A 27,576-nucleotide genomic window follows, 5' to 3' on the forward strand; every position below is an offset into this window, starting at 1 on the left:
CATTAATGCATCAATAATTATAGTCCAATAACATGATATATATGATTCTGAAATGGGCCATTCTGCATAATGAGTACTTTTGCTTTTGCTACTTTAAGTATATTTTGATGCTAATACTTTTGTACTTTGACTAAAGTAATACTTTGAGTGCAGGACCTTTACTTTTACTTACTTAAGTCAAAGATCTGAATACTTCTTCCACCACTGGTGAAAACTGAACAAATGTCCCAATGCCTACTTGTGAGGAAGAAAAAAAAACGAGGTATGATGTTATTAGAATATCCACATGTGTTTGTTAAACTGTGTCAGAGCAGCAGCTCGGTCTGACAGCAGTTTGCCTCTGAGGCTGGATTGCAAAGTTCAGAGGTCATGTGACATAATCAGTAGTTTCTGTATTTTCCCATTCAAATGTCACGTGAATTTTAAGTGAACTTTTGCAAATGTCTGCAAAAGATGAAAATGAGGATTAGGTTCAGTACATTTCCATCAGCTGGGTTGAAGTGAATTAACTGGCTCACTGAACGTAGAATGAAGCTACTAAGCACTATGCAATTATTTATTTGACAAATGCGATTCCAATGCGATTTATTGCATAAACGCTTAAGTAACAAAAACCTCAGTCTACATTTTGCCCATGTTTTTATCGCAATTATCAGAAAACCAAGCTGTTTTCCATGTGTTTTTTTTTAGGATAGACTTATGAATATTCCAGGAAAAGAGCGCAGGAATCTCTCGGCTAGAAGGCCTGTGTGTCAGTTTTCTGTGTGTTTTTGGATCACATGCAGTGTTTTGCCAGATTCCCTTCGGTGTCTGTTTCAAGTTAGCTCCCACGGTATATAAGGGTGTGTTGGGGTGGACAGACGGGCAGATGGATGATAGCTGTTATCTCTCAAAACACAGGATGTCTTTCTCTGCCCGTCTTACTCTGTCTTTCTGTTTTTTTTTTCTATCTTCTTGTCTGTCAATCTCTCTTTCCAGTATCTCTCACACACACACACACACACATAGTTACAGTAAAGATCTGCTCGATAAATTCTCTTTGACTTTTTTTTAAACTTTTGTGGGTTGAAAAGTTGAAAATTCCCAGCTGACGTGATTTTTGCAGAATCCCGCAGGAGCCTGAACTGCAGTCAATGAGGCATTTTGGGATTATCTTTGCATTGGATCGTTCATATTTTTCAAGCTTCTCCCCAGCCAATCAGGTCCTCCATCTCTCTCCCCCCTCTCTTCCCCTCCTCCCCTCCCCATCTTTCACATCCCAAACAAGTCCCATCCTGATGGAGACAGATCGGCTTGATTTGCTTGATTTGCATCAGTTGGAAATGTTTGATAAACCCGATCAAAGTAGGACAACACCCCCATGGAGAAAATGCAAACAACATTAGCTGTTTGTTTGTGTCTGTGTGTGTTAGTGTGTGTGTGTGTGTGTGTGTGTGTGTGTGTGTGTGTGTGTGTTTAAGAGAGGAGAGAGAGAGAGAGAGAGAGAGAGAGAGAGACTAAGTGTAGGTCTGTGTTTGTGAACACTTGAATTAACTTTGTTTACTTGTGTTTTTCCTCCACTCCTCTCCTCCTCTCCTCTCCTCTCCTCTCCTCTCCTCTCCTCTCATTTCCTCTCCTCTCCTCTCCTCCTCTCCTCCTCTCCTCTCCTCTCCTCCTCTCCTCCTCTTAGAGCCTTGGTATTCGTGGCCCATGGGGCAGGAGAGCATTGTGGGCCGTACGATGAGATCGCACAGAGACTGAAGGAACTGTCCCTGCTGGTGTTCGCTCACGACCACGGTGAGTCACACACACACACACACACACACACACACACACACACACACACACACACACACACACACACACACGCATGCATTTACACATACACACATGGATGCACACACTTCTACCAGTAATTCACACACAATAACTTAGGCAGCTTTTCAAAGAGAACTGAGTAATTAGCATTTCTCTCTCTCTCTCTCTCTCTCTCTCTCTCTCTCTCTCCCTCTCTCCCTCTCTCCCTCTCTCTCTCCTCTCTCTCTCCCACTCTCTTTGATAATAGGCTTCATTAATTGTTGAGTGAACTAAGCCTGTCGGTGAACATTAATTAGGCTCCTTGATAGAATTGCTGCTCTATTGTTCTGCCACAGTGCTCCTGTGTGTGTGTGTGTGTGTGTCTGTGTGTCTGCGTGTGTGTGTGTGTGTGTGTGTGTGTGTGTGTGTGTGTGTGTGTGTGTGTGTGTGTGTGTGTGCATGCGTAGGTGGTGTGCCTCTCTCTCTGTAAGTTCAAGGTTTAGTTCAGACAATGTCAAGGAAATCTCCCCATGAAGCCCATTGTGTGTTTGCCAAGTGTGAATGAAACTTCATCTGGTTTCAGTGAAAAGCCCTCAGCACTGGGAGAACTGGTTTGGTGCTCAAACAAGAGAGAGACCAGAACACACACAAATCTACATTATAGGCATTTAGCTGACACTCTTAGCCAGAGCGACTTACAATGAGTGAGCAGGTTGGGGTTCAAACCTGTGAGCTTCTGGTTACAGGACAGTCTCTATAACAATTTGGCCACACTGCTGCTCAGATTGAGATATGAGGTTTTTTTTTTCCACCATAGCATCGATATTTGATGGCCTGTTTTATCCAAAGCACCTCAAGTATGAATTTAGCCCAATTAAAGTTTGTCCTACATTCTCCAGGAATAGCTGTTTTTGTTTCATTACATTACATTACATTGCGTTGTCAATTAGCAGACACTTTTATCCAAAGCCACTTACTATAAGTACTTTTTTTCAATAGTAGTCAAAACCGACGGTATATCACAGTCTTCATCAGCTAAGTCTTCAATAGGAATAAATAGCATTTTGTACAATCAGATTTTTTCATCATTCTTTTGGTTGTTTTTTCTTCATGCACTTTGTAGGAAAGGTTGCAGATTTTTTTGCCCTTTATCCAAATCTTCAGTATCAGTATCTTACAGTATCATGAGTGCATATGTGATTTTTTAGTAGATTTAGTATCAGGAGTGCCTACATCTATAGTATGAGTTGATCCAACAAGAATCAAACCCCAAACCCTGGCAGACTCTACTCATTTAAATACACAGGACTATATATATATATTTTTTTAAAGCTGATCATTACATTGACACACTGTGGCATCGGGTACAAACCCACAACCTCATGCTTTTCAAACAAGGATGCTGCTACTGCTACTGCAACAGGTGCATACTGGGTAATCTTATCTGGAGTTACTTCATAGGTGTGTTCCATGTTCAGAGTCTACATGCAGTACATGGAAAAATACTTCCTCAGCTCATCTTGTCTTCTAACCCTAACCCTTTGTTCAAGGTCTGTCTTATTATTTCAACACCTGCTCATTACCTGCTCATTACCGTATTTCCTCTAATATTGCCCCGGGCCTTTATTTACCTCAACTGCAGAGGGTACCAGGCCTTTATTGGAAGCAGGCTTATATTAGAGACAGGCCTTTATTTCTAATTCCCTCTGTTTGATAAGTATATTTGCTCATATTTTAGTACGAAGCCGTCCTTGTTTTCTGATCTGCCTCTGTTGAGGTTCGTTAGGTAGCCGTTTTTTTGTTACTGTAATGCATTACCGATAATTACGGTAATCAACGACGGCATGCTCCAGAGACTTCCACCAGGCACCAGGAGTTTACCGGTATCCACCCTTGTTTTTAGCTGCGACCAGCAGCTCTATAGCTCGCTCTGTCTGTCGGTCGGTCGGTCGGTCCACAAAAATTTCCCCACTCTCTGGCGGCCTATAGCCACACAGTGTGTGTACGTGGTTGCAGCTATTGTGAATTCACGCTTGTTTCCTTTGTTTTTTTCCCCGGCCTGTATTTGGGACCGGCCTTTATTTGTTCGGGCCGACCACGCCTCCGGCCATTATCGGAGACCCGGCTTTTAATTGACTATTCCACTATTAGAGGAAATACGGTATACACCTTCTGTTCCCATCAGTTCCATTAGATGTTATTGGATGTGTATTTATTGCTCTGTGTCCATGTATGTAACAGAGATAATTCATTCCAGTCCATTCCATTATGCTGGACCAAAAACAATTTCCACTGGCCCTTGTTTTGCGGCAATTATTGTATTGTATTGTATTGTATTCTATTGTATTCCATTCTATTCTATTCTATTCTATTCTATTCTATTCTATAGGACTAGAGAGATGGGATGAAGAGGGGGGAAGAGGGAGAGAGAGGGAGAAAGCATTGTAAAGAAAAGGGGAAAGAAGGACCAAATGAAATCTTAGCTTTGATACTATTTGGGTTTATGGCAGTGTGTATTTCTGTTTCAAATCAATGGAGCGGCAGGGAAAACACGGCAGAGAAAGGGAAATAACACTGAGGTGCCCTTTAGCAAGGCACTTAACCCCCAGCGGCCCAGGAGAAGACTGTGGTCGCACTGGGTGTGAACTCACATGAATGTGTAGCAGGACTTTGCTGGAAGCGAGTGTGTGTGCAGCAAACACTTCCATAGATAAATAAAGGTTATAAAAAAATGAGAGAGAGAAATAAGAGGAGAAGAAGAAAGAAATAGAAAGTCTCGAGTGTAAATTTGAAAATATTTACTGAGGCGGTATTTTCAATAAAGCCCGGCAGTTCTTATAAAAAGAGAGTGAAAGATGAGGCTGACTGAGGCCGAACAGAGATCCAGTTTGTTTAGTGACTCTCAGTAAATGTCACTGTTCAGTGGAAAATACTGAACTGGAACAAGTCCCTGTGGACGCTAGTTTTATCTCTCTCACACACACATACACACACACACACACACACACACACACACACACACACACACACACACACACACACCTTGCAGCTCCTGAAAGAAATCCCAGCAGTCAAGTCAATCTCTTTTTTTTTCTCACACTCTCTCTCTGTCTCTCAGGTATTTAAATCTAATTATAGGTGTGCTGGATCTTTTTCATTCACAAGCTACAGTGGCTGGTGGTTTCCTCTCCTATTAATGTTTTTATAAGGAAGATAATTAATCATCAGGTTATTATAAAGGAATATGAGAGCGAGAGGGCAGAGGTTTCATTTGATGTCAGTGTTTGTTTACTGTGTCTGTGTTTATTAGTGGTGCACCAGTTCTGATATTACAGTGTTATCAGGCAAAGGTGTAATACTCTGTAATACTGAAATCAAGTTTATCTGTTTTTAGGATTTCCCTACTACCACTTACAGTTAGATAAAGTAGCTGACCAGAGTGGTCAATATCAGGAAAAATAATATTATTAAAAATAATAATATTAAGGACTTTTGCTGTGGCTGTGATATAATTTATATCACAGCCACTCTCATTCTCATTCTGTGTTAGTCTGGATACTGTGTTAATTACCTCCGTTTTCTGGGATCAATACATTCATCCACCTTGTGTTTTATGAATGACTCTATATCTACATTTACTGCACTGGTTTTGTTGCTGCTTTGCACATCCGAGCTGTAGTTCTATTTACTACTACTGCGGGACACTGTTTATACTGTTCGTTACTTTATTGCTACCTTATCGCTATTTTTTTTTTTTATTATTTATTGTTTTATTTTTACCTTATTATTGTTCTTTTATTGCATCGAGTACGGAAGCTGCAAACTTAATCTCATTGTACTTGTACAATGACAATAAAGATATTCTATTGTATTCTATTCTATTCTATTCTATTCTATTCTATTCTATTCTATTCTAGTCTAGTCTAGTCTAGTCTAGTCTAGTCTATTCTATATCTTTAATTTATATCATGTACCTTCACTTTTTGGCACTCGATCATGAAGGGCGACCAAGCTATTTGTTGAGTGTTTCGTTTTTGGGGTTGTTTTGGGTTATTTGGTGTGTTTTGATGTTGTTTTCCATTTCCATGTAGACACAATGTATTCATATTCCTTTTCTGTATGAGGATAATAGATTGGTTTGTTTGTTTGTTGTCATGTGTGACATATCAGACATTGGATCATGATCAAATTTTGACCAAACTTTGGGAAATGATGCATCTCAGCTTTCCAAATCACACTTTTTGGCACAAAAGGGGGGAGCTACTTTCTTTGTTTTTCTCATGCGTCATATGTGATATCTCAGACCGTTGACTGGATTTTGCAGAAACTTGGGGAATGATGCATCTCAACTGATTGCCCCATGGGTGCAGCAATATACAGCTCAAAACAAGGTGACATACTTGTTACTGATTGGCCCAGAGGTTCGACTGCATCATTCATCGGGGGGGGGGGCGATCCGGCATTTTTTTAAATGACACCATGGATCTGTCTCCTTACTTAGTTTACTCTTGCCATGTTTGATATTGTATTAGACGCTTGAAAATTCCCTTGTTGGCGGTCATCAACTTTAAAATCACACAACTATAAAAACACATGTTATGAAAATATCAGGAAATAAACAATGATGGCCTGCCCATTGTTTCTTCTTCTTTTATTTTTCTTTTCTTTGTTGGCACGGGTTAGGATTAGTGCCAACAAAGAAAGAAAAATAAAACAAAAAGAAACAAAGTGCGGGCTATCTTTGTTTTTTAATTTCAAGATTGTCCATATTACAGTAGCCAACACACCAAAAATAGAATAGGATTCAGTTTTTTGCACGAGGACTCTATGTTTGTTTCATGAAAATATCAGGAAAAATATTCATATCACTGCTGGTTTTTGCCTGCTGCAACTCTTTTTGAAATTTTACCAATAGCTGTACTCTGCACAGTGTGTGTTTGCCTCTGTGTGTGTCTGTCTGCTTGTCTGAATGCCTAAGTGTGTGTGTGTGTGTGTGTGTGTGTGTGTGTGTGTGTGTGCGTGTGTGTGTGCGTGCAGTGTGAAGCCATCGATCTGTCACAGGGATTATAGTGTGTATTGATCACAGTTCGCAGCGCTCCGTCGCTCACTGTTCCTGTAATTATACATCGATTTCCAGGCTGTGGTGATCGGCTCGGTATTGACGAGCAGGAAAACACAGGAAACACAGGGGCAAGACACGCTCCTGCATACACACACATGCATTTATAAGTACACACACACACACACACACACACACGCAACATGTACACACACAGACACGCACTTAGGCACACAGATGCATAGAGAGGGAATGAATTAGTGTGTGTGAGAGAGAGAGAGAGAGCGAGAGAGAGAGAAGGTGTGTGTGTGTGAGTGTGTGTGTGAGTGTGTGTGTGTGTGTGTGAGAGAGCGAGAGAGAGAGAAGGTGTGGTGTGTGTGTGTGTGTTGTGTGGGGTTGAGATGGACAGCTAGAGAAGGCGTGAGCTGCACATGTTGTGAATGTTTAGGAGCTCACTGGTGTTATGGTTCAATGGTCGCCATGGCAACCCACCTCGCCTCTTAGCCACTGCTGCAGAATGCTTGAGGAAAACACACACACACACACACACACACATATAAATGCATGCACATTCATATATGCACACACATTCATATATGCACACACAAACACACACACTAACCTACTGCTGTGGAATGTTCTAACAAATTACACAAACACACACACACACACGCACACGCACACGCATATACACACACACACACACCTACACACACACACACATTATTTGAAAGTGTCTGCCTGTCTACAGAGACAGTAATGAGGATGAGAGAAAGCAATTTCATCCTCTCTTCAATCTGTCAGTCACAATTCTCTGTCCTCCCTTTCCCCTTCCTCCTCCTCCTCCTCTTCCTCCGCATGTTTCTCTTCCTCTCTCTCTCTCTCTCTCTCTCTCTCTCTCTCTCTCTCTCTCTCTCTCTTGCCCCTTCTCTCGTTCCATCCTTCACTCCATTTTCTCCTGACTTCTCCTGTCACCCTTCGTTTCTCCTCGATCAACTTCTGTTTCCCTTTCTCCACCTCCCTCTCTTTCTTCTTCTTCCTGTCATCCTGCTCTCCCCTCCTCCCTTCCTTCTTTCCCTCCTTCCCTCTCTCCTTCCCTTCCTCACACCCTCCATTTCTTCCCTCGAAGACCTCACTTCTTCCCTCTCCTCTCCCTCCTTTGCCTCTCTCCCTCGCTCCTTCTCACCCCTTCTTCCCTTTCTCCATCTCTCCTCTCCCTCCCTCCATCTCACTTCTCACTCTTCTCCTCTCTCCCTCGTTCTCCCTCCCTCACGCCTTCCATTTCCCTCTCTGGAGTCGCACTTTCCTCCCACCTCTCTCTGCCACTTCCTCCCTCCTTCACCTCCCCTCTTTTTATCCATCGCCCTCCCTCCTTCCCTCCTTCTCTCGCTCCCTCCTGTCCTCTTTCTCCACCTCACGCCCCCCACTTCCTCCTCTCAGCACTCACCTTCCTCCCAGCTCTCTTCCTCCCTCCTTCCCTCCTCTCCTCTCCTCTCTCTCTCCTCTCCCTGATGCCCTCCATCTTCTCTCTCTCTCTCTCTTTCTCTCTCTCTCTCTCTCTCTCTCTCTCTCTGTCTGTCTTACACACACACACACACACTTGGATAGCTCTTCAAAGATCTCTCTCTCTCTCCTTCTCTCTCTCTCCCAGTTGGCCATGGTCAGAGTGAAGGAGACAGGATGAATATCAAGGACTTCCAGATTTACATCAGAGACTCCCTGCAGCACATCGACCTGATGAAGTCCCGCTACCCCGACCTGCCCGTCTTCATCCTGGGACACTCCATGGTAAGACAGCAGGCAGGAAACCAAGATGGCGCCTGATGAAAACGTTGTATCTTCAAACCTCGTTTTCCTGCCCAGAAATTAAGAAAAGAAATCACAGGCTCATCCCGCTCGTACTTTTTTTTGGTTTTGTTTGAAGCTGCAGGATCATGAGACTCTCGCTCTCGCCCATGTTTGTCTGCTTGTTGGGTTAAAATTACAGAATATGTTTTGAATGGATTTCAAAGCTAACAGAGAGAGAGAGAGAGAGAGAGAGAGAGAGAGAGAGAGAGAGAGAGAGAGAGAGAGAGAGAGAGAGAGATGTAAAATTGAAGATCAAGTCCTGTTCAAGCACAGTAATGAAAAACACCAAAATTAGAGTTAAGAGGTTTCCTGCAACGATGTGACACTCAAATAAGAGAGCTGGCACACACTCTTCTTTCAGTGTGATCTTCTAAAGTGGTTTCATGTCCCAAAATAGTCTTCCAGCCATCAAAAACCTCAGAACTGTTACCATGCAATCAAGATAAAAATAACAATAGAATTTGCCTGTTTTAATATTAAACGCACTGTTGAGCAAAAAGTATTTCCAAAGTAATAACCTTTTGAGAAGAAAGAGAGAAATGACTATTCCTTTGACTCCTGCTGTGTGTGACGCTCTGCAGCACATTTTAAAACATGTTCTGTGTGTGACGGGCAAATTCCAGCTGTCTTTGGGTTTTTTGCAGGACACAAACCTTCATTTACCCAGGGAAGGTTTGCTGAGCATGTATCGCCCTGCTTCACATTCACACTCTGACACACATTCCCACCTGGAAGCTGCTCAGTGACCAGCAGCAGCAGACTGTAGTTGCACTGAGCAACTTCCATTAGAGCAGTTAGGGGTTTGATGCCTTGCTCAAGGGCACCATGAAGGTGTTTGTTGAAGGAGGGGAGAGAGCGTTATTCATTCACTTTCCCCAGACAGGTTTTCCCAGCCAGTCTGGGATTCAAACCGCCGACCTTCCAGTTACAAGTCCGTTTACAACACGACACTCATGCCTGCATCTCTTTTTGTCTGATTCACTTTGCCCTGATTCCCCTAATTCTTTAATCTTAAACAGGGTATCTGTGGGTCTTAAAGGGATCTTAAATTCTCAAAATGTACCTTTTTACATTTAAAACGTATGAAAATGTCTTAAATACAGTTATTCATTATTATCAGATGTTATCAGATTGTTTACATTCGGTGATATCTAGTGTTGTGCATTAACACAGTATGCTTAAACGAAAGAACTGGCATGCTCAACTCACAGTCTTTAGAGGGTAATGGGTGCCAACCCAAAAATCACAAAAATAACAAATGAAGTCATTAGCACTCACAGATAAGTGTACATCACTTCTTTAATGATGCACAGCAGCAAAAAAACTGAAGTGTTTTAGCCCTAGGCTTTCCTCCGCGTTACTGAAACAATTGTGGGTGTGACCCCTATTAAACAGCAGCCAGGAACCTGATGGTGATTACAGCCAGCTGATACAAATCATCCAAACAGGCATCATAAAAAACGTACTAATAAGAAAAATAAGAAAAATAAGAAAATTTGAGAGAATTTAACCCATCAGAGGAGATATATCACATTATGTGATTGTAACAACCAGATGTTGACCGATTGATTTACACACTAACAATAAAAATAGCATGTATGTGGGTCTACATCTGTAACCTCATCATGTGCAGAATCTCCATAAAAAATAGCCTACAAATAACTAAGCTAACACAGTATGCAAAACATATCCTATTATTCATTTAATCTGCTTTAATAAGCACAATTTGATAATATGCCTGAAAACAATTAATTTCCATTTCCTTAAGCTGCCCTTTGGTAGTTTCAGAACTTCTATAAGCTGTGTTCATTTGGAAATCTGCAGTTTTTGTCAGCTTTTCGTTTCTTTATATTGAAGTTAAGTTGGTCTTAAAATCAATCCAGGTAGCATTAAAAAGGCCTTAAATTTGTCTTTGTGAAAGCTGCAGATACCATGTTAAAGCAGGATTCTCATTGAGAAGAATTACATAACGTCTGGGCAAAAAAACACAGCATCTAGGCCAGGAGCTATTTTTAGTCCATCAGTCTATTCAGTTTAATACAAGGACAGAGTTGTATTCAGCATCACAGCCGCTCCTTGTCGAGCTTCGTGACCCGCTAACTTTTAGCACAAGTAATCGATATTACACAAAAGATATGTGTGGTGAATTATACAGTAAACCTTTATTGTCAGGGTTTGTAGGTCAAGTCAGTCTGTACTCAAACATGTATTGTACACTGTTGGGTAAACAAGCTGCATTCTGCACATTTTATATCAACATGGACTAGAGCTTTGAATGCACAAATTTTCAAGGTATGCAGCTAGTAAAATATTTGATGTTGTATAAAGAAGAGGCTGCTTTCAGTGTCACAAAATGTGAAACGAGAAATATGACGAGCAGGCTGCGTTCAATCCATATTCAGAATGACAGCTTTCCTTTGTAAACACATGAAATTCACAATCTGCACTGAACAGAACTGCTTCTCCATGTGAAGCGCTGAGTCTTGTTATCTTTCAGCACAGCAGTGATTCAGTGAGCCGGCTGCATTCAACAGCAAAAAGATATGAAGAGCTTTGTTCCACAATAAGAGAAAAAAATGATTGATCGCGCAACATGGTGCGTTTAACAAAAAAAAAAAAAAAAAAAAAGTAGTTAACCCAAGTCCTTGTTTGGGTAAATGGTAACACTTTTACAGACCGGATCCTCTATATTTTGGAGGTTTCTGAAGGATTAAAAAAAGTTCATGTAGCCTAATGTTTTTTTTTTTTTAGAATGGTTCATGAAAGGCTGTTTTTTTTGGCTTGGCTTTCATTCAACAGAGCAGCTTGTCCTTGTGAAGCTAAGATATTAAGACAATGCGGCATACGAGGCTGTTTGCATCATTATTTATGATTAGAAACTGGACGATAATTCAATATTATTGTTTATTGTCTTTCAGTGGAATCATTTGGGATATCATGACACACATTTCTGCTGTCTAAATTGATGGTAACGAGCAAATTATGATTTAAAAATTCTGACAAAATGAGGTATGGTAGGAATATAATTTGAAATTTTCTGTTTTCTTTGACATCACTCCTCAACATTACCATTCAGTTTAATTGGATGAACATTCATTTGATTATTTAACATGTGATATATATACACTACCAGTCAAAAGTCTGGACACGCCTGATTGAATGTTCTATGTTTTTCATTCTCTTAAAGCCATTTTGATCTAAAGGCTTCTGCTTAAACGCTTGAAATGTGTTTCTTAGACAAATATAAATAGTGAAGTTGATCCTATGTATGAATTTCTTTCCAAAGCCTTTTGCCTTTCCATCAAGGCAAAGGGCGGCTACTAGGGCTGGGAATCGCCACTGATTTCCTGAATCGATTCGATTCCGATTCACAAGGTCCCGATTCGATTCGATTTCCGATTTGATTTGATTCGATTAAATATCGATTCGGTTAGGGATATTTCAGTTACAATATCAATTTTGCTTGGATATGAAAGAGATTCTCAGAGAACTAATGCTGTAAATCGTATAAGGAACCCTCTAACCTGGTGCATTATTAAAACTATTAAAGTTTACATTAAGAATTGACCCCAAAGCAGTTACATTAATGTACTTTTTATTTAACATGACCAACACACTAAAGCCGTCAACACAATATAGTGCAAGTTGTGCAACTCTACAGACTCTACAGGCATATATTGGGCATATATTAAGAGATTGATCTTGGGATTTTATGAATCCATATTGGATCATTCAAATGAAGATCGATTTGAATCGGAAAATCGATTTTTTAAACCCAGCTCTAGCAGCTACTTTAAAGAATCTAAAATATAGTAGATAGTTTTGATTTGTTTAACACCTTTTTGGTCGCTGCATAATTCCATTTGTGTTATTTCATAGCTTTGATGTCTTTACTGTTATTCTAAAATAGTAAAAAATAAAGAGAAATGCGTGTGTCCAAACTTTTGACTGGTAGTGTATCGATATTGAAAAAGATCCTCATGATTATCGTGATCGCCCAGCTCTACTCCTCTAGTCTTCTTTCATGGAATCAGAGGATGACCGAGCTGCGTTCAGCACCGTTTCCCTGCTTCATGGTTCTCTCTCTCAGCACCCAAATATTATTCTCTGCTACACGAACAAGCTTTTAGTCCCGATGCTTCACACAAACACTTCTCTCCATTCAAAACAACAGCTTCTTCTCCTTGTAAATGTTATCCAGCGCTGTCAGTCAGGCTTTTCGGATCCTTTGTAAACAGAGCTGCGTTCAACGTGCCGGCCTGTTTCTGCAAAAACCTTTTAGTGCTGCGCAATATATTTACACGAAGAAGAACGAGGCTGCGTTCACAAAACAATCAGAGCTTTTAGGAGCGCAGATGCTGGTCCTGAAATAGGTTGTGTATAGATTGAAGAGGCGAGTATGGAGTGTGTGTGTGTGTGTGTGTGTGTGTGTGTGTGTGTGTGTGTGTGTGTGTGTGTGCGTGTGTGTGAGGGCATGTTTATGTATGTGTGTTTTTGTTTGCATCCGTGTGTTCCTGTGCCTTTGCTGTGTGTCGGTGTTAATGTGTGTGTGTGCGTGTGTGTGTGCGTGTGTGTGTGCGTGTGTGTGTGCGTGTGTGTGTGTGTGTGTGTGAGCCAAACATTTACACCGGGATCCCAGATGGAGGCTGAGTGCCGGTTTAGACTCTGTAAACAGTAAGACTGAGCTGAGGTCAGTTGGACCAACTTCTTCTTCTCCTCCTCTCCTCCCGTCTTCTTCTTCTTTTTCTTCTTCTTTCTCTCTTCCCTCTCTTTTCTCTCTCTTCTACCTTCTGTCCATCCCTCCATCGTTTTTTTCCTTTCCTTTATCCTCCTGTTCCCTCTGCACTGAGGACATGTAAGCCGGTCCACCTGTCCTTCCATCTCTCCTCTCATCTTCTCTTCCTCTTCCTCCTTTCTTCTGCTTCTCCCTCCATCCCGCCACCTGTTCAGTTCCTTATGTTCCTTGCAGGCTTTGCTTTGCTTTCATTATTTAATTTTCTCTTCTTTCCTTTCCTTGATTCCTTTCCTTCCATTTCCTTTCCTGTCTCTTTCCTTTCCGGTAATTGGCCATCCTTTCCTTTCCTTTCCTTTCTTCCCTTCCCTTCCCTTCTCTTTCCTTTCCTTCCTTTCCTTTCCTTTCCTTTCCTTTCCTTTCTTTTCCTTTCCTTTCCTTATGTCCTTTCCTTTCCTTTCCTTTCCTTATGTCCTTTGCTTTCTTTTGCTTTCCTTTCCTTTCCTTTCCTTATGTCCTTTCCTTTCCTTTCCTTTCCTTTCCTTATGTCCTTTGCTTTCTTTTCCTTTCCTTTCCTTTCCTTTCATTATGTCATTTCCTTTCCTTTCCTTTCCTTTCCTTTCCTTTCCTTTCCTTTCCTTTCCTTTCCTTTCCTTTCCTTTCTTTTCTTCCCTTTCCTTTCCTTTCCTTTCCTTTCCTTATGTCCTTTCCTTTCCTTTCTTCCCTTCCCTTTCCTTTCCTTTTCTTCCCTTTTTTATTTCCTTCCCTTTTTGTTATATACCTTTGCTCTCTTTTCCTCTATTTTCCTTTCATCTCTCTTTCCATTCCATCTCTTTTTTCTCCACTTTTTCCATCACCATTTTAAAAGTTTTGTTTTTTTAACCAGAGGGGACAGCTGTTATTCTACCCTACATGGATAAAAAAAAATGTGTGTATGTAGGTTGGGAGTTCAGCCAGTCTCTCTAAATTCCTGAAAAGTTTGGATTGTTTGGAGATGTGAGGCTCCTGCAGCCAGGAAGCCGGTGATTTCCTGAATCTCCTTGTTTAGAGGTTGTTTCATTATTCCAAGCCTCACTTTCCTCTCCTGATCACTGTGCTATATATAAAGTAATTAAAGCTGATAATTGGCAAGGAAGTATAACTGTTGAGCCAAACAATGCTAATGAGTAAAGAGTCAGCTGAAGTTCACTGAGCTCATTGATTCTTCTTCTCTCCCTGTCTGGTTTGAGCAACTGGAGGCTGTTGTTTTCACATTTATTATATTTCCTGCAGCTTATTCCCTTGCCCTCTTTTCTCTCATCCCTAGTTTCCTATTATTCTTCTCTTCCTTCCTTCCTTACTTTCACTTTTATGCCAACCCATCCCCTAAACCCGCCAGTTTGGTGCCAGCCCCAGCTTCACTACGCAAGTACTAGTGGGAGTAAGATCGTCTATTAAAGGGGAATGCCACCCAAATTTAGGAATTCATGTATGTTGTTCCTGTGTCCCAGGACAGTTCACTCAATAATTGTGAACACTGGGATGTCGAATCCGGCTCTGCTCCATAGATATTGAATAGATTTTTGTTAAGAATTTTGTGTGAGTTCTTGCATCCAATTAAGGTTTCAATTCTGGTTCATACCTGTTGGCAATGCTAGAATATAAACTTCATTTTTGGTGTGGCATTCCCTTTTGCTGCCCCGGAGCCATTTTGATGTATTCTTTTTGCCTGACTTGTTGTTTTTGTACCATTCTCATCCTTGTTTGATGTCATTTAGTTTCTTTGTCAGGATCACGTCATCTTGAATGTTTTTTTCTTTCTTTTGGAGTAAATCTAACCATCTAACCTCATCTAAACTAAACCTTGATCTAAAATCCCAGAACGCGGTTAGTTTTGGGAAACCCAGCCCCAAAAAATCAAAAGCTGTGTGTCGCTGTGTTGTTGCAGGCCTCATTTCCCCATTTCCCCCGTCCTGAGACTCCTCATCCTGTTTCTATTAGCCCGTTCCTCTGCTCCTCCGCTTGTGTGAGTTTCTGATGACGTAAAACCTTACAGGACAATGGAAACCACCTGTGGCTTTTACTGTATATTCAGACGCCGCTCCAATAATAACATCCTGAGGAGACTTTGATGCAGTTAGCGGAGTCCAGCCAAGATTTAGATTTAGTGGTTATAGAAGTCCCACTTTTTACACGCTACCTGCTCTGCTGCCAGTGGGCGAATTGTTCGGATTTGGCAGAGGATGGGGGAGGAAGTCTTTTCATTTCTGCCCAGGAGTAGAAGATGGACTCATTCACACTCAATTTGATCAGCAGAAGTTTCAGTCTAGTCAGGATTTCAAATGAAATTTTGGTCTATTCACAACACCTGTGCTACCTGCCACACTGATAGAGAAATGTAGTTTTTTTGAGTTTTATATATATGTGTTATTTATTCTGGAATTAATTTCTACCTGAAATAAGGGGAGACAGTGTGTAATTAGTGTTAACAGTTGGCCTGCCTGCAATGTCTCACCCTCATTCAAACTGCCCCCTCACTGCTTCTGCATTATAATAATAATAACAATTAATAATAATTTGGAATAATTTGGAAAACGCTGCAGGATAGATGAGGTTAAGAACTGGTTTGTTGTCTCCCGAAGAAGAATCTCCATGAGAAATTTGTCTTGCATCACACAAAACACATCACAGTTCATAAAAAACACAAATTTAAAATATTTAGTGTATACAGTGTCATAACATGTGAGAACTATATAGTTGTACATTTATACATACATGCAAGATGGGGAGACACTTATTATGATGCTATTCCACTGCAGATGACTACAGGAGTTAAAAGGTAATTTTGTGTAAGTACAGTAATACAAGCCATGTGTTTGGTTTGTGAACTTATGTTCTATTTAGGGAAGGTTTTGGTAAACGTCCCGTTACTGTTCATTGTTTCACAGACACAGAAGAGGAAGTTGAAAATGGGAAATAATTTCAGAGTGATGTCGGGAATGTCAGCTGATGTTGGCCACACTTTCTTTCTTTAATTTCTCCCAGACCTCTTTCTTTTGTTCCTTCATTGTCTTTTATTCCTTTCTTATCTCTTTTTTCTTTCTCTCTTTCTTTCTTTGTTTTTCTTTCTTTCTTCCTTAATCCCCATCACCTGACCCGTCTAATCCATCTCTCCCTCTTTCCATCTTGCCCTACATTCCTCTCCATCTTTTCTACTCTTTTCATTCAACCCTCCTTCTCCCTCTCTCTTTCTCTCCGTCTCTCTTTCTCCCATTCTTCTATATCAGATTCACTGTAGTGACTATATTACAATTTCCTCTGTATTCAGTTTCTCTGGACTCCGGGAATAATAGTGGATATGTCATGGGAGCACTGACAGATACCTTCAGTTTTGTCTTCTTCCCACTCTTCCTCTCTTCCTCTCTTCCTCTCCATCAGCAGATCTGGCTGAGCGTCATGTGTCCTACTTCCTCAGTGCCAGAGCTTTATGTAATGGTTTGTCACCGTTTTAGGGCCCTTCACTCTATTTTTTCATCTCTTCATCCCTCCGTCTCCCTCTTTCCCTCCATGCTGGCAACCAGACATGTCTGTCACTCGTTCAACATCTTCATACTAAACCATTTCACTCTTTCTTCAGTTCAGTGTTTTTTCACCTATAGAGAAAGTCGACTGAGCAGGGAAAATGTTTTTACCTCTTTACCTTTTTTACTTTCTACCTCCTGATTTGCTTTTCTTTCTTTCATTCTCACTCCCCATCTGACCGTATTATCTGTGTATTGAATCCAGGGCATGCACTGTATTAAAGTATTAAACAATAATATGAATAAATCAGTCTGTTTTGCGGTCTAGCCTGGCAGGGTTATGTGGCTGCGATCGTCATACCATTTCCATTAGATCTCATTCAAATTCTGGCCATTTGTAGTTTTGTAGAAGCCTGGGCTGAAAGGCGCTATAGCTGCAGGTGACACTACAGGACTATGACATTTTCCATTCCTGATTTTATAGATGCAGGCTACTATTCATCTTACGTTGGTGTGCTAGCCTGTATAACATCAGTATGTGAGCTGTTTAATCCATATAACATCAGTATATTAGCTGTTTACACTATGTAACATCAGTATATTAGCTGTTTACACGATGTACCATCAGTATTATAGCTGTTTACACTATGCAGTGTCAGTATTTTAGCTGTTTTTATTCCATATAATGTCAGTATTAGCTGTCTAGTCCATATAATTCAGTATGTTAGCTCCTCAGGCAATCTTTTACAGTTCACGTCCGCCCAGTGTCAGGGGACTGACAGTATACAATACCAGTATTCATCCTCTCCACCCAAGTTCAGAGAGAGAGAGAGAGAGAGAGAGAGAGAGAGAGAGTGTGTGTGTGTGTGTGTGTGTGTGTGTGTATGTGTGTGTGTGTGTGTGTCTGTAGGGAAGCCTCGAATGGTCTAAGTCAGCTTCTTAAAGAGCTTCTCTGTTTCTATCCCACTCTCTCTCTCTCTCTCTCTCCCTCTCTCTCTCTCTCCCTCTCTTTTCACACTTATCTCTCTCTCTATCGGGGGTCCAATGGACAAACGTGTGTGCGTGTGTGTGTGTGTGTGTGTGTGCGTGTGTGTGTAAGGGCATGACTCAGAATGGCTTCTTGCATGGAATTACATTCAGTCATTCTGTTGCCTATAATAAGTATCAAACAGATTGAAGTGACTAGCCAGTTTGTGCCGCTTATATCAGCCGAGAGAAATGCCATTTGACCAAGCTACATTTCGGTGTGTGTGTGTGTGTGTGTGTGTGAGAGAGAGAGAGAGAGAGAGAGAGAGTCTGCATGTGTGTACATGGGCATGTGAGTGTAAGTTTGTCTGTGAATGTGTGTTGGAGCGTGTGTAAGTGTCTGTTTTGCAGGAGAGAGAGAGAGAGAGACGGACAAATGGAAGTGAGAGGCAAAAGAGATTGAGAAAGCGAGTCTGTCGTGTGTGTGTGTGTGTGTGTGTGTGTGTGTGTGTGTGTGTGTGTTTGTGTGTGCGTGCTTGTGTGTTTGTGTCTTTAGAAAGTGAGATTTTCTGGTGGGAAATGTTTTGTCTCTCTCTACTTAGCGCCTCTTTTCAGGAGGCGAGCCTGTCGTTGGCCCCGGCCTGATGAATATTCACACAGCTGACAAAGAGCGCTCACATAAACAAAGTTGAAGCAAATTAGTCTCCAGAGAGTCCCGGCCAAACTCACCCCTATAAAACCACTTTGAGTGTGTGTGTGTGTGTGTGTGTCTGTTTTCGGCTCATCCCTGTGTACAGTACAGTAGTGTGTGTACTTGTGTGTGTGTGTGTGTGTGTGTGCACCTGCATGCTCGTTGCGTATGAGGACTGGAAAGCAGGCCAAAGTCAACCATGACAAATCGATTTTGATTGTTGGCAGCCACGGCGCCCGCTAATTATCATGGCCCTACATCATCGGATTTAAATCACAATCCTAAATGTCAGTGTGTGTGTGCCAAGGTGCGGCCCGGCGCTCGTGTTTAGAGTTACATGTTGTGTCCCAGAGGGCTTTGGGTCCACGTCCCTCCGCTTTCTCTCCTGGTCTGTGTATAGAGCAGCAACAACAAGAGGGCAGGGTGGAAATTCACACACCGTCTATAGACAAAAGAGCGGATTGTTTTACGGCCCGTCTTGAGCCTCCGACTAGTTTTCCCACTGTTCCTCGCGCCGTAACCTCTCACCTACTTTGTTTAAAAGCCTTTGTCGCAAGATCTTCCCACTCCTGTCAGGACAGAGAAGTCGCTCTTCGTCTTCCATTGTAGGCTGGAAACCGGTCGCTTCCAGAAGTACATCATGTCACCCCTCTCTCTCCCCACGGAGTCACATCCCCTCTGCCATATCTTCCTCCTCCAGACACTCAAATTTGCTCTTTTCATAAAAAAAATCCCTTCTACCTCTTAAACCATTTATACAAAATGGAAGATTTTGACACTTAACAGCTCCAAACAAATGGAGAGTTACATTCCAAAACATATTCCAGAAGATACAAAATACAAAGATACAAAGATATGATGATACAAAAGATACAAAATTGAACAGCTTTAAAGACCCCAGGAAATGGCATCTTTACTTCCTGGATTTGATGCATTTCCTGTTGAAACAGGATGTTGGGGCGGGACATAATGCAGTGAGGGATCATTCAGAAGTGTACGGGATTGTTCAAAAATCTGATGGTTTTATTGGTTGGAATTTACTGTATATTTACGGCTATATTGCAGCATGAGGTCACCAAGAAAGGTACACTGTTTTCCTGGAAGTCAAAGTAATGGGAGTCCATTTTATGAGGACTTTAATAAAGAGTTTAATTCTAAAATGTGATATCCACCATTTGAAAACATGACGCCTGCTCTTACAAAGTGATAGATAGCACAAAATTAAACAAATGATGGCGCTCTATCTACAAAAACAGATAAATTAATTCCTTGTTTGACAAAATGACTCATTAACTCAAATTTCCAGTTCATTTTTGATACATATTTTCTGTGTTTTTCCCCCCTCAGGGCGGAGCCATCTCCATCCTGACGGCCTGTGAGAGACCCAGTGACTTTGCAGGAGTGGCTCTGATCGCCCCCATGGTCCAGATGAACCCGGACTCTGCCACACCGTTCAAGGTACGGACACACCACCGGTCTGCCTCCTCTCTGTTCTGCTCTTCACTTCTTTTCCTCTCCTCTCTCCTCCTGCTTCACACTATTCCAGTCATCTGATAACCGCCCACTCCACTTGACACAGGCCTACTATTATTTTCCAGGGCGAAGAAAGATACAAGTACCTTTAAAGGAAAAAAAATCCACCTTAAAGAACTTTAACACTGTAAAAGAAAAAGCGATTGGCAATGTGCCTTGTGTTTCTGGGTCCATGTTGTTGTGTGGTGGTGTATTTTTTATTATTCCTGAGGATACCTGGCCAAGATATTGAGATATTTCCAGCAGCTACAATGGGGTTTGATATCAGAAAATGTTTCAGGATGTAAAACAGACCAATTTCTCCACCCACAGGAGCAGGAGAGAGACCAGAATGCAATGCAGCCACAGGACATGTTGTGTTTTGATTAAGGGGCACGACTCTTTGCTTTTTCTGAACAGGAAAACAGCTATTGTTATCGCTCTCTCTCCACCTACGCCCATAACCCGTAGCTGAATGCAATACGTTTACACCTGTTTTCTGGGGGGTTGTCAAAGGGCATTCTGGGAAACGTAGGAAATCACTAACTGCAGTAGAAGCAGACGAGGCAGGTTGAGGGGAAAGCGGGTTCACCGAAAAAAGTAAATTACAACACTTGATCCCGAAAATAACTCCTGGAATGCTTTGAACATCACAGATTAATGATGTATAGCAGTCTAAGGGGATCTGAGGGTGGATTTCTCCTTTCAGTCGCGCTATTCAAGCCCCTCTAATAACGAGGGAGTCAGTCCAATCTTACTCCACTTGACACAGTCCTACTAGGGATGACCGGTATAATGCCGACACCTGTTATTTTCTGCCTTGCCAGAGCGGGAATCGGTGTAAGTGCCACTTGAGCGGCATTAGCCGTCTCTTACTGAATCAAAGGCACGAGAGCCTTTAATGTTCCAGGCCAAGCGCCGACAAGACTGGTGTCAAAACCTGCTTGGGAGCAGAAGAGCCTGTGACTTATCCTTTTCATCCTGATCATTAGCATCCAGCAAGGTGGTGTTTATACCCTACGATCACACACTCATATATAGAAACGCTTTGCATGCAAACACACGCGATTGCACTCCCGGAAACACACATTCTTTCTCTTCTCTCTTCTCCGTCTTGTTATTAGCAGTCACCACATGACGGTATCTCTTCTTAATGTTTCTCAGATGGCAGATGGTTAGAGAAAAGCAGAGAGAGCAGGGGTGGTACCTCAGGTCACTGAGCAGTCTCTCTCCGCGCTCCAGACCCTTCAGCGGCGAAGTGTTCATGTGTGAAATAAACTCAAATTCTCTGCATGTTTTGTTTTTTGTTGGTTCCAGGTTTTTCTGGCGAAGGTTCTGAACCACATGCTGCCCAGTCTCTCTCTGGGCTCCATCGAGTCCAAATGGGTCTCACGGGATAAGAAACAGGTGAGAGGCTGGAATGTGTGTGTGTGTGTGTGTGTGTGTGTGTGTGAGTGTGTGTGTGTGTGTGTGTGTGTGTGTGTGTGTGTGTGTGTATTGTTATCGTATTGTTACTTGTGATTGTAAAATCAGATGCAAGTATTGTGTAACTGACAGAACAAAGAGTTCACAAAGTCTCAAGAGACAGATTTGTGTGTGTGTGTGTGTGTGTGTGTGTGTGTGTGTGTGTATTCTGTGTACGTGTGTGCACTCACGCACCCATATTTTTGTATAGCCGCAAGATGAAAGACTGCTCCGTAATAGACATCTTGACTCAGTTCCAAACCATAGAGGTTTTGTCACATCTAGCTGTGTGTGTGTGTGTGTGTGTGTGTGTGTGTGTGTGTGTGTGTGTGTGTGTCTAGACCTGTTTGTGCTGTTGTACCGTTATGCATCTGTGTGTGTACATACATACCTGTGTGTTTGTGTGTTTGTGTGTCGGTGTGTGTTGACACACCAGCCCTGGCCTTTCAGAAGCAGCCTGCAGTAACAATAGATGTTGATCCCACATCCTGCTGCTTCTGCTTCCTACAGTCTGTCAGAGGAAGTCAGACAGGTGTCAGAGTCGAGTTTCACATCCACTACCAGCTATTAACTTAACTTAAAAAAAATACTTGAAAAACTCGAAAGACATTTTGTATTAGAAAATGAGTTAACAGTGTGACAGAAGTCCCAGGCTAGATTCAAACCCAGATCATCACAGGTACATGGAGTGTTTCAGCCAGCTGAGCCACCAGGACTCACACAGAGACATTTTATGACTCCAATCAGATCTAGGCTGGCAAATACAAGAAATCATTCAAATTTTTTACATTACATTAAATTAGAAACTTAGCAGCATCTCTTTGGCAAGCACTGAAAAAGAGGCTACTTTATTCTTTTTTTTTTCATGAAACAAAAATGTGGGAAAAAAAGGTAGAGAGCTGATTATAAAAAATGGTCTTCAATTCAATGTGATTGGGCGGGGGGGGCGGGGGGGTCACTATGGAATCAACAAACGCTGTACTGAATCTAATTAATTCCAAAATGCTAAAAAAAATGTTCCTACCTGAAATTCATCAATCAACATATCAAAAGCAAAGATGATTTTATACTGAAAGTGATATAAATATCATTGATCATATTTTGTAAAGAAAGGTCATAAGATGATTTTAACCTACATATAATTTATGCATGATTGGAGGGAGTTTCTCCATATGGCTCTGGCATTTGAGACTCTGTTTCCTCGTGTCACTGACTCCTCTGAGCTGCTGGAGAGGTCAGAGTGTCAGTTCACCTTCCAGTCATTCATTATTCAAAGCAGCAGTTCACATGACCCGAGATAAACGGCTGCTGCGGGTGTTAGCTGCTGTTGAGCTGAAGTGGGTCGTGAGCTTTATTTACATACAGACTGGATAGATATGGGGAACGGGTGAAGTATGTGAGAGCATGAGGTGTTCATGTTTTGCATAAAAGGCCCGAGGTTTTCCCATGCGATTTGACTATGAATAAACTAATCTAAACTTTATCTCTTGTTTTATTTTGCCCTAAATCTGCCCTTCTTCCCTGCCTCTGTCTCACCCTCCCTCTACCGCTCTCTCTCCCTATCCCTCTTCCTTCTTCTCCCCCTCTCTCTTTATGTCTCTTACCATAAATGCCCCCCTCTCTTTTATAACGCATTCTTACTCCTTCTCCCCCTCTTTCTCTCCCACCTCCACTCTTTCCACCCCATAATTTATGGGGTGGAAAGAGCACTAGAATGTCATACTCCAGTAGAAGTTTTGTTACTTTGCTGATATTTAAGTAGAAGTAAAAGTACTGGTGTAAAAATCTCCTGAAGTTACTGGGTTACTTCTTATGTGATCTTTCCCATTCAGTTCTAAAAGGACGAGAGGATAGAGTTCAAAATTGATTCTTTTGACTGGAAAAAATGTGAAATAATAATAAACTGCACAAAGTAAAGCCAGATTACTCTTATCTTCTTTGCCGACTGATTGTTCGTTGTAAATGGAATTTGTCAGTATGATTGTCCAGTTTCTGTTGCTGGTGGAGAGCCACAGAAAGTATACTGTGTAATGGATGTGATTTAAAATGTACGATACTTACAATACAATAAAGAAAATGAACTTAAGTAAAAATAAAATTACTGACAAAATACTCAAAAAAAGGTGAGTAAATCAATCAGTTCCTTCCCACCTTACCCATAACTCTCCTCTCTCTCTCTCTCTCTCTCTCTCTCTCTCTCTCTCTCTCTCTCTCTCTCTCTCTCTCCCTCTCTCTCTCTCTCTCTCTCTCTCTCCCCCTCGCCAGGTCGAGGCGTACGACGCCGACGAGCTGAACTTCCACGGCGGGATGCGGGTGTCATTCGGCATGCAGCTGATGGGGGCGGCGGCGCGCATCGAGAGGGAGATCCCGTCCATCGCCTGGCCCTTCCTGCTGCTGCACGGGGACGCCGACAAGCTCTGCGACATCAGAGGCTCCAGGATGATGTACGAGAACGCAGCGAGCGCAGACAAGAAGCTCAAGGTGGGCATGATGTGTGAGGTGTTCACACTGCACAGGCTTGACTTTGCATTTTAGGAGTAGCTTCTATGTGATTTGATTGCATTTTTGTGTACACTGCCAGTCAAAAGTTTGGACTCACCTGATGGAATGTACTGTGTTTTTCATTCTCTTAAAGCCATTTTGATCTGAAGGCTTATGCTTAAATGCTTGAAGTTTGTTTTTTAGACAAATATAAATAGTGAAGTTGATCCTATGTATGAATTTCTTTGCCTTTCCATCAAGGCAAAGGGCGGTTACTTTAAAGAATCTAAAATATAAGATAGTTTTGATTTGTTTACCACTTTTTTCTGAAGTGTATTGTTTGGTGTTCAAAGTGGTCCAGCACCACATTTTGAAGTGGTTTCATTCCAAAACACTGTATATCCACTTTGGAAGAAAACCTTCCCTGATGTTGATTGTTGAGTATTTGAAAATGCAACTGATTATATCATCAAAAAAGGTACTATATTGCAAGCAAAAGTCTTACAAAGACAAGTCATTTAAAGAATAATCTGTAATGAGTTTTTTCTTGCCTACCATTTTATAGATACATGTATAAAATGTTGTTGAATATCTTATTTTGGAAACTCTTCAGCAAAACTTGAACTTGAGCTTTCTCATCCACCAAAAGCAGAAATGATTCCAGCAGGCTGATCAGATCACTGATAGACAGACAGGAGACCGTCTGACCTCTAGAGAAGGATGTGTGTTTTTAAAGAAGGAAGCGGTGTTAGTTCCCACACTATATCATCATGTGTCTCATCACAAGGAGGGAAGGAGAGAGAGAGAGAGAGAGAGAGAGAGAGAGAGAGAGAGAAATAAATTTAGATTGATAATGGTTTAACAGAGTTCCAAGTCACTTCCCATCTTTCTCTTTAGACATTCTGCTTATTCTTTACTTCTTGTAGCATGATGTGATCAAGTGGTATTCATTAGGTTCAGGCGCTGCATCATCACATGTTTTATCACGGCGAGAAAGAAATGCAGGAAGGGAGCAGAGAGGAAGAAATTGAGAAAGAAAAAAACAAAAATAAACCATGAGAAAATGAAGGAAAGCTACAAAGAAAGAGAGAGAGAGCAGATGGAATTGAGTTAGGTTCATGCACGGTATCATCACATATCTAATCACAAGGAGGAAGAAAGGCAGTAAGAGATGAGCCAAAGATAGAAAGACAAAGACAATCTGTCCTCCTCCTCTGTTTCCTCATTCTCAAAACCAGAACTGGTATTTTAGGGTTGACATGTTGCATTGTCGTGTCTCATCACAAAGAGGGTTGATGACATCAGGAAGAAGGATGAGTGGTGTGGTTAACTTTCACTTTATGACTGTCATGTGTGCCGAGCCTCACTCATTTGGCACCAAGTCGACGAAAAAGTACTTGGTTCGCGTCCCGTCCCTCCCACTCTCTCTCTCTCTCTCTCTCTCTCTCACTGTTCCCATCTTCCCTCCAGGTCTACGAGGGAGGCTACCACGCTCTGCACCACGACCTGCCGGAGGTGGCCGAGTCGGTGCTGAAGGAGGTGACCGGCTGGATCGCGGAGCGTCTCCCCGCCGCGACAACGCCTAAACAACAACAGCAGCCGGACTCCTAGACCCGCCCTGGACCCACTTCGACCCACTTCGACCCGCTTTCGGACCCGTCGACCACCAACCTCGTCCCCCAAGAGGCCCGCGCACCATCCAGTAGAGTAGTTCAGATATACAGAGCATTCCTCACCTCTTTCTCTGGACCTAACAGTGTATGTCAAGCTCTTTTCCTGGACATATAGAGCATACCCACTTTATTTTTGGGCATATAGACTATTCTCACATTATTTTCTTGGCATATAAAGTTTACTCCCCCTCTTCCTCTGGGCATACACTGTCCATCCACCTCTTTCTCTCTGTGCATATAGAGTATACCCACCTCTTCCTCTTGGAAAATAGACTATCCATGCTTCTTTCTTTGTGCATAATAGAATATACACACCTATCAGCCAAATTATCATTGATCATATTGGATGGTGGAGTCAGAAATGACTGCTCCTGAAATTTGGCGGTCAGTTTGGCAAATTCCCTGCTTCATTGTTAAGGTTATGATCAGGGATGTTTCTCACGCATTTTGGCTACTAGCCCAGTTGGGTGCCATCTCAATACCGCCTCCATTAGACCTTGCTGAAATGCAGACCAATAAGGACTAGTTTGCGCCAGCCTGGGCTCAGGAGTACCAGCCGAGAGGTAGGGAAGTTTCCGTCTCCTACTTTATACTTTATTTGATCCATAGCATAGAATAGCATAGGGCTATTCGCTACTTCCCCGGTCCACAGGGAGGTCAGAGGTCAGGCTCAGCTACAGAACGGCACCGTTGGAGCTGGTAGGGAATCGGTGTCTTGCTCAAAGACACTTCAGCAGGGCGGATTCTTGTCGACAAGTGGGCTTGATCAGGCCCGTTCCAGCTGAAAGACAGTCTCTCTAGCTCAGTGTGATAGCCAGCTCCTCATGCAACCGAAATGCAAGTCATCACAGTGTCAGCAGCTGTAAGGTAAACAACACTAGTGTATCCAATGCACAAAATCAGTGAGCTAGTACGATTTTTTTTAAGTACTTCATTGATCGCAGAGGGGGAAACTTCAATCCCTGGTTCAGATTTGGGGGGTCAGGAGGAGCTGTTCTCTCCTCAGCAATCAAAAACAAGCTCACTTCAGTTTTCACCCCCCCCCCCATATGACCTGACCTAACCCCCGGCTTTCCCCTTCGCCTGCCCTCCTCTCTCCTCCTCGACTGCGCTGTTATACAGATAACCCAAAATACCCCTTCTGACATTTTGCACTGACAGTTCTGGCAGAGTCAATAGGAAACTTAGACTATAAGCACATGTGACTGTGTATATACCATGTATATATAACAACTCCCACCCCACCCCCCCAACTTCCTCCGTATATCCTTTTTCTCTGGCCCAGAAGACAGATGGTTGGCACCCATACCTTCCATATGAAAATGGGTCTAAATGTAGCCTGAAGTCTACTCTTAAATCTATTCCATCTAATACCTAGTCCTGATAATTATGTTGATTTAACATTTACTTATTGAAAAGTTGGCTTGTCTAACAAGCGATTCAGGGTGATGGATCCAGGCAATATCTTTTATCTTTGTACTAATTTATCATTGCGTTGCATCTTTTTTTCTATCCAAATATACAGTATTTTCTTCTTTTCTACCCATATATTTCTACCCAAATATTTTCTTGACTACCGCTATAGCCACATCATGACCCCCCTCCCCCATCTATGCTTTGGCTGAGTGACCAATCAACACCTGAACTGTCCATGTAAACTACTATACTTCTTTCGGGGAGTGCAGATAAGATTGGAAGGACATGTAGATGAGGAAAAGGAAGTAATCCAGGTGAAGAAAAAGGAGAAGAGAGATTCTCAAAAAGAGATGCCCCTACTCTCTCTCTCTCTCTCTCTCTCTCTCTCTCTCTCTCTCTCTCTCTCTCTCTCTCTCTCTAAATTGAAAAGTGATGCTAGAGCTGTCTCTCTCTTTCTC

General features: G+C 42.0%; 1 protein-coding gene across 1 annotated transcript in view; it reads left to right on the forward strand.

Annotated features, from left to right (window-relative positions):
- The window catches only part of mgll (monoglyceride lipase), a 46,464-nt gene extending 19,506 nt beyond the window's left edge, over nt 1-26,958 (forward strand). The window contains exons 3-8 of the mRNA XM_071533727.1: nt 1,670-1,776; nt 8,487-8,623; nt 19,920-20,030; nt 21,402-21,491; nt 23,814-24,029; nt 25,500-26,958. Coding sequence (XP_071389828.1) covers nt 1,670-1,776; nt 8,487-8,623; nt 19,920-20,030; nt 21,402-21,491; nt 23,814-24,029; nt 25,500-25,640 — 802 coding nt within the window. The 3' untranslated portion in view covers nt 25,641-26,958. The remainder of the gene's footprint in view (nt 1-1,669; nt 1,777-8,486; nt 8,624-19,919; nt 20,031-21,401; nt 21,492-23,813; nt 24,030-25,499) is intronic.
- The last annotated feature ends 618 nt before the right edge of the window (nt 26,959-27,576 follow it).

Source organism: Centroberyx affinis, unplaced genomic scaffold (assembly GCF_046629955.1).
Source record: "Centroberyx affinis isolate AG114_WGS23_722 - 3 ecotype Tasmania unplaced genomic scaffold, CSIRO-AGI_Caff_v1 ptg002412l_1, whole genome shotgun sequence".
Classification (NCBI taxonomy): Eukaryota; Metazoa; Chordata; class Actinopteri; order Beryciformes; family Berycidae; genus Centroberyx; species Centroberyx affinis.